Below are 7,818 nucleotides of genomic sequence, written 5' to 3' on the forward strand. Positions count from 1 at the left end.
TCAGAAGGCAGGAAGTAGATTGTGTACAGGTTGATCAGCAAAGCTTCATGTTGATAATCTATGTTATATATAACACAGTAGACCAATACACTCATAACAATACATTATAATTATTGCTTACACAATATATATATATATATATATATATACTATAAGTTATGAGAGAATAAAATGTTTTAAAAATGTAACACACGTCCAAACAAGCTTTCTGTGTTCAATCAGTTCAATCACAAAGGACTGACAAATCCTGTGGGAAACAAGCATTCAATAAAAATAAAATAAAATAAAAGCAATAAATAGCAATAAATGAAATGTTTCTTTATGGTCTAGGCGTTTTTAGTGTTAATAGATTATGTATTTAAAGTACCTGCATTCTAGAGAAGACTCTTGGAGTGTTTGTGTGTGATTCATGATGAGCTGAACAGACAGAAGAGTGAGATCTCTGACTGGAAATGATCAACTCATCGTTAACAGAACCAGTAGAACCATGTGGTGTTCACCCAAATATACACACTGTCTTATATTAACACCAATGTTAAAATGAATCACAGACAGCACACACAAGCAACAAACAAGCATTTCCTTTGCTTAAAAATAAAAATATCAAACACTTTAAAGAACAAATAATATGAACAAGGAAGTCACCTGCACTTCAGCAGGTTATACATAAAAAATGTAATTAAAAAAACACCTCAGGGTTAAAGTTGCTGGTTTGGTCTGATTTGAATGTGAAAGAATCCACAGATCAAATCGAACAGGCTTTCACTGGTTTCTACAACTCACATATTTAATACTAAACTTCTATTTTAATATGGGTAGCAATAGACAACAATACATTGTAGGGGTCAAAATGATTAATTTCTCTTTTCTGCCAAAAATCATTAGGATATTAAGTAAAGATCATGTTTCATGAAGATATTTGGTAAATGTCCTGCCGTAAATATATCAAAACTTAATTTTTGATTAGTAATATGCATTGCTAAGAACTTCATTTGGACAACTTTAAAGATGATTTTCTCAATATTTACATCTTTTTGCTCCCTCAGATTCCAGATTTTCTAATAGTTGCATCTCAGACAAATATTGTCCTCCGAACAAACCACACATCAATGGAGAGATGATTTATTATCTAAGCTATACTTCACAATGCCAAAGAAGAACCTTTTTGTGTAAAATATTCCATAAAGAGCCTATAACATCTGACGAACCTTTCTGTTTCACAAAAGCTTCTTTGTGGTGAAAGAAGGTTCTTCAGATTATAACAAAGTAAGAAAGAGATTGGACTGAATGGTTCTCTGCGAAACCAAAAAAAAAAAATGATTCGCTGTGAAGAATCTTTTAAGCACCTTTTAGGAGTGATTGTATAAATCTTTATAAATAAATTTTAAAAATACCCTTATGACGGTTTTTTTTGTTTGTTTGTTTTTTGTTTTTTTTTATGTACATTATTTCCTTCTAGTTGTTTTTTGGAATGAAGTTCAACCCTCCCGTTGGGAGTCATGCAGAAACAAAGTTCAACTTCCAACGCATTTCGTGTGAACTCCGCCCACCGCAGAAACACACCTGGCCGCAGGCGCGCGGTGAGCTCAGGTGAGGCATTCGGAGCGCGCGAGGCGAGGTAGCGGCGCGTCATGGCGGAGTCACAGCTGTTGTGTATGGAGGACGGGCTCATGCCCACCGCGGTGCCCGAGACCCGGCCGCAGTTCTACTACAGCGAGCAGCACCGGACGGCCCTCGAGCGCCTGATCACCGGCGGAGACGGAGCCTTCAAGAGCCTCCTGAAGGACGAGAACGGACAAGACTTCCTGTCGGCGCGGGAGATCACGGCCATCACCGGCAGCTTCGTCAAATACAAGACCGATGAAGAGAACGGAGGAGCGTCAGCGGGTCAAGACAAGCGTGACGACGCCGGGTCACTGCACTCCACGTACTGGCCGCAGATGTCGGACACCGAGGTTCCGCCGCTGGACATCGGCTGGCCCTCATCAGGGCTCTTTAAAGGGGTCACCCGGGTGTCTGTGCACACACACCCGCCCAAAGAGAACAGCCCGCACATCAAGGAGGTGGTCCGCAAACTCATCCAGGAGTCCAGCAAGGTCAGCGCATTCAGATCAGCCACGTTTAGCCAGATTATTGCGGGAAATGAAAATAGCTACATTAAACAAAGTTTTACACATTATACTATATTTATTATTTTTATATAAAATCCTATTTCTACCTCATAAACCATCAAATTATGCAAATTCATATATCAATAAATATAGATTCCCTTTCATCAATATGAAGGTCAGTTTCATTTTCTCTTCTCTTGTGATCATTATCAGATCATGGCACTCCTTACATGTCAGGTATCTAAAGACGTGCCTCATGTGGTTGTCATCTAAATTAAATAGTTTATAATAATAAACTCTGAAAAAACTATTCCCTGAAATGTAAAGTGAAACTCACAGCAGGTGTTTTTGACAGAACTTCACCACAATAATTGGAACAACATTTCATGCATTAACACACTAAACTTAAATTGACAGTAAAATGAGTATTTCATTAATTGAAATGAGGTTAATGAACCAAAATCAGTTTATATATATATATATATAGTACTGTTTTTTTTCTCCCGTTAGACCTTTACACATAAAACCTTCAACGAAGCATAAACAGTCATTTCAATGTAAAACCATCAAATGTGAGCCATCACACAGGAACCTGGGAATGTCAACTTACACTTTTTATCTGTAAATAATTAAGATTACTTGGTTTTACATTTAATAACTTTGTAAGTGTAAAATTACATGAAATGTTCCTCTACTAGTTTTTCAGGCCTCATCAAACGCTGGAATGTGTTTTTTTTTGGCTGTATTTCAGACCGTCACATACATTCACAGGAACTAGAACATGTTTATATAGGTGGGTCCCTCTGGGCCAATGAGGAAAGACTATAGCCTACAGGACCTCAGTGAGGCCCTCGTGTCACAGGTCTCTCCGCTTCTCATTCCCTGCAGAGCTGGATGCTTTCAGATCTTGTTCAGACTTGATCAAACGGTCTGATCTTCAGCCTCCGGTTCTTGAGGAATGACTAAATGATCTGGAATCACTGACTCAACATACAGTAACAGAACACATCTGTCATGTGAGAGAAGTGTGTAATAATGTCATGATCATCGTCTCACAAATCATCCTCATTGTCTGTGTGCAAATATCTTGTTTTCATATGCAGGAAAATCAATCTCCGCACAGCAGGCCGGTCTCACCGGATTCCAGAGCCAGCGTCTTTCTGCTTTACAGCAGCAGAATACACAATTAGATGCAATTCACTCCTGCGGGATTGATCGAGCCTTTACAAACAAACTAAACAAAGATATTAGCTGGAAGATCAGAAACTGAGAGAGAGAGAGAGAGAGTCTGCATAAGAGAAAGTGAAAGCTGCAGAAAACACATCTCTAAGGGTGTAAAGAGTTCTGAAGAGTTCCTGTAATCCTTATCAGCACTCGTCTTTACTGCAAACAATATCACTGTAAAATATATATCATAGTATTAAGAAGTCACATGATGCTTTTTGTGAGGAACAGACCAAAGTCACTATTCACTTAAAATCTCGTTTCATTTGCGTTCAGATTAAAAAGTCAACACGCATTGCACATTACGTTCAGTGAAGCGCCTGTCTGTGTGTTGTCCAGGTCGTGGCGATCGTGATGGACCTGCTGACCGATCTGCAGATTCTACGGGATCTGTTCGAGGCGTCCAAGCGTGGTGTGCCCGTCTACATCGTGCTGGACGAGCCGGGAGCGCCGCTCTTTCTGGACATGTGCAGCCGGCTGCAGGTCGGAGCTAGAGATCTGCAGGTACACCATACTAAACCAGAAAAACATGTCACTTCTTCAAATAAATTCAACGTTAACTGAAATAAATCAACCCATTCAGTCCAAGACATGACTAAAATCACATCTCTTCCATTTTTATTTCACTCTCTCAACTCTAGCACTCTCTATTTTACCATTTATCCGTTTTATTTTTCCTCTAACACTTGCACTCTATTCATTTTTTATTCTGTCTACTTGATTTCCTTTTATTTACTATAAAAATACAAACTTGAGACTTGTCACAGCACTTATCATTGCTCTTTTGTTAGTTTTGGTTGCTTCTATTGTCATCATTTGTAAGTCACTTTGAATCTGCTAAATTAATATTTCATTTATTTTAAAATATATTTTGGCCACAAAAAAAATGTCTAGTCGAAACCCGGCCACTTGGACATTAGCTATAATTTCAGCTCATTTCGACCTCAGATGTTTAATGGTTCGTGTTTCCGTCAGAATGTCCGGACTCGGACCGTGAAGGGAATCGGGTTGAATCTGTCCGTGGGGAGAATCCCAGGAAACGTCCAGAGCAAGTACATGCTCATCGATGGAGATAAAGTCATGTTTGGGACGTACAGGTGAGCGAGAGTTACCCGTGTACCGTCTGACAGAAGCGTCTTCACATCTCACGCTGTGTTTGTGTCTCTGCAGTTTCTCTTGGAGCTCTTCTCGGATGGACAGAAACATGATCACGGTGATGTCGGGGCAGGTGGTGGATTTCTACGATAACGATTTCCGAGAACTTTACGCCATCTCAGACAAACTGGACCTGTTTAAGAAGTTTCACATGACCAAGCCTCAAACGGGAACCCTGTCGAGGGCCGCGGTGCCCAAACGCCACACAGCAGCCACTTCACGCTTCCAGGTCAATCTCGGAGACGTGACGCGTGGAGACGGGAAAGTGCCTGCACACAAATACCACAATCCCAAATACCTGCTAGCGCTCGGACAGATCCCGGGACCCACAGAGCCGCTGCAGGACTTCTTCAATAAGATGGAGCCGCCCGATCCAGAGCCGGAGCCAGAGCTGGAGAATCCTACAGAAGAGCTGGAGAATCTCACACCTGCTCCCTCTCCACCTGAGAAGAAAAAGTCCAAGAAACTCAGAAAACTGTCATTTAAGTCAAAGGGAGGGAAGAAGGATAAGAAGAGTGATGAGGTTATTGAAGAAAACCCTGCAAACCCTTCAGACGAGGCGTCTAAACACACGCTCACCAGAGACGAGACGCAGGACAGCCTCAAGAAGAAGAATACAGAATGCATGTGCGTTATTGCATAAGAATGTACTGTAATGTAATGTAATGTATGGGTATGGTTAGGTTTAGGGTTAGGTCCAGGGTTTTTACCTAGTAATTGTAATTACTTTGTGTGTACATGTGGAAGAGAACTGTAAAGTGCTACCAAGAGACTAGGTTTATTTGTGAACTGCTTCTCACATTTTATTTCAGCTAAAAGAAACATTTCTTTCAAGGTTGTTTCAAAGTTATGAACAAACGTTCTTCCAGTTAGAATGTTTGGTCAAAGTTAATATCTCCTCTTTAATAATGTTTTCAAAATGTTATTATGATGTCATTCATGGAATGTTGGTGAAACTTTTTAGTTGGACATTTGTGTCACACAAATTTTTCAAATGCAACTTGCAACTTGTTCAGAGAAGTATCATTCCAATAATGTCTGCAAAATGATCAGATGGCATGTTTCCTCGATGTGCACATAACCAAGAAAAAAAAATACTTTCAGAGAACATTCAGAAATAATGTTTTCAAAACTGGGAGAGAATTTTATTTAGAATTTTTAGGCTTTTATTTCAGAATTTTATTTTAGGCTTTTGTTAAGTCTGTAACCAAAGATGTTTAATGTGTAAAAAAAAAACAAAAAAAAACAAGACACATCAGCCAATCCGATGACAGATGAGCCAAATACATGAATGATTGACAGGTGAAGAATCTCAGCGCTGCTTTGTGATCAGCTCATGATGATAGAGGCGCTGTTCTCGCCCTCTGCTGGAGAACATGAGCATCACACACACACACCTCACTGAGCGAACACAACCAGGGGCGTCGGACTGGGGGTAAAACCAGTAATGATTACCAGGGCCCCAAAGGAAGAGAGTGCCCTTGAAAAGTCTGGAAAATATATTTTCAGTTGGGCCCATTAGGACTGCCTATGCACAGGGCCTGGGATCTTGTGCAGCGCCCCTGAACACAACACACTCACGAGAAAGCGTGCGATTCCAACCCACGACGACCTCGTGAACTCCAGGAGAGCACAACGGAGTGCGTCATCTGAGACACGGCCAGAAGCACACTTCTGCTTTTTTTCAGTGTGTGACACTGTTCTCCCTGTGTGTGTGTGTGTGTGTGTGTGTGTGTGTGTGTGTGTGTGTGTGTGTGTGTGTGTGTGTGTGTGTGCTGCAACCAGGGCCGTCTCTAGTGGGATGAAAGGTGGTGATGATTATAGGGGCCCACGGCTGAGGGGGGGCCCCAGTGATCTCAACCGACTGTTCTGGTATCAGGTCACGCAGAGACGTGTCTTAAAGCGCTTAAACACCCAAACCGCCTCTTTTTGCTTTTTTACTGGTAAATACATTCCAAATATGTGAAAATACCCGTCTTGGAAAGTGTGTTAAACTGTCGTTTATGTCTTAAGTGAAAGTAAACAGTTGAGAAAGAATTCGGATGTGTATCATTATAACGAATCTTAAAGGGACCGCGCCTTATTTACCATCTCTGCTGTAAGGGTGTGTTTAATGATAATCCACATGAAAGAAAGAAAACCACTTACTGATCTTGATAGAAATTACTTTGTAGGTTCTCCGGGTGTGTGTTCACAGTGTGTGTGTGTGTGTGTTCACTTTGGATGGGTTAAATGCAGAGCATGAATTCAGAGTATATGGTCACCATACTTGGCTGTGTGTCATGTCACTTTCACTTTATTGTTTTACTGGTAGGTTCAGGACACTATAGTTCAGTTATGTAAGTGAGTATAGCCAAATAAAGCAAACCGTGACATACCCAAAAAAATTTCATACTGTACCATGTACCAGTGAAATTGATAAATATATATATATATATATATATATATATATTTGGGGCTAAAAATTATTCAGGCACTATGACCTGACCATGTTGTGCTTACATGTTTTTTCTTTAACTGTTGCAACCTTTCCACACCACAGACTGAACAAAATGAAGCACGGCTAGGTAATTGTTCAACAAAGTATTGATAGTAGTGTAATTATTGTCATATTAACAGTTGTCGGAGGTTTTGGTTGATCATAATCTATCACATACCTTTCTGTCAAAGTTATCTGATATATCAAGATGAATCTGTTCTGACAGTTTAACTCAAGAACTGAGTTCTCGTCATATCTTATTACCATTTTCTAAACTATAGCAAATAAACTGATAATGTGAGAAATGTTGAAGGTATCTGAATACATTTTGGTTTGACTGTATTTTTTTTTTTTTTACAGTGAAGACTATGCAGTGCTATTTTATATTTGATTATCCGGTTTCTGTACCTGGACACCTTCAAACTTGACAAGACTGAAACCTTCAAAAACCCGGACTTGACTACATTCACAAATGAAAATCTAATCATGAAAATCCATCAGAGAGCATCAGTTGACCGTCCACATGTTCTTCAGACGCTCCTCGTGGAGAAACACAGTCACTGCTGAAATCAACAGCACAGATGATGAGCTTCGTGAAGCCACCAGCAGATGTCACATGCACAGGCTCTGATGGAGGAAGTGAAAGCGATGAGCTCATTTCACATTTCCCTTTTTAAATGTTGCTGTTGTGTGAATACAGACCAGAGCACAGAGCTTCATCCTGCCTATAGATCCTGGAAGATTCTATTCCTGTTTCATTCTGCAATCAATCTTACACGACACTGATTTATCTTCCTCTAAAACTATGAGATCATGTTTTAGAAGTTTAAAATAGCACACACACACACA

At 40.2% G+C, this 7,818-nt stretch overlaps 1 protein-coding gene across 1 annotated transcript; it reads left to right on the forward strand.

Moving 5' to 3' along the window:
• Positions 1 to 1,555: 1,555 nt before the first annotated feature.
• On the forward strand, positions 1,556 to 5,667 carry LOC132160645 (protein FAM83F-like). Its single transcript, XM_059570277.1, has 4 exons — positions 1,556 to 2,096; positions 3,675 to 3,839; positions 4,311 to 4,432; positions 4,506 to 5,667. The coding sequence occupies exons 1-4, from the start codon at positions 1,632 to 1,634 to the stop codon at positions 5,131 to 5,133; spliced, it is 1,380 nt and encodes a 459-aa protein (XP_059426260.1). The 5' UTR covers positions 1,556 to 1,631; the 3' UTR covers positions 5,134 to 5,667.
• The last annotated feature ends 2,151 nt before the right edge of the window (positions 5,668 to 7,818 follow it).

Source organism: Carassius carassius, chromosome 17 (genome assembly GCF_963082965.1).
Source record: "Carassius carassius chromosome 17, fCarCar2.1, whole genome shotgun sequence".
Lineage (NCBI taxonomy): Eukaryota > Metazoa > Chordata > Actinopteri > Cypriniformes > Cyprinidae > Carassius > Carassius carassius.

Coding starts and splice junctions, on each gene's coding strand:
- LOC132160645 (XM_059570277.1), top strand. CDS start 1,632: ATGGCGGAGTCACAGCTGTTGTGTATGGAGGACGGGCTCATGCCCACC. Junction 2,097..3,674: donor TCATCCAGGAGTCCAGCAAG/GTCAGCGCATTC, acceptor TGTGTTGTCCAG/GTCGTGGCGATCGTGATGGA. Junction 3,840..4,310: donor TCGGAGCTAGAGATCTGCAG/GTACACCATACT, acceptor TGTTTCCGTCAG/AATGTCCGGACTCGGACCGT.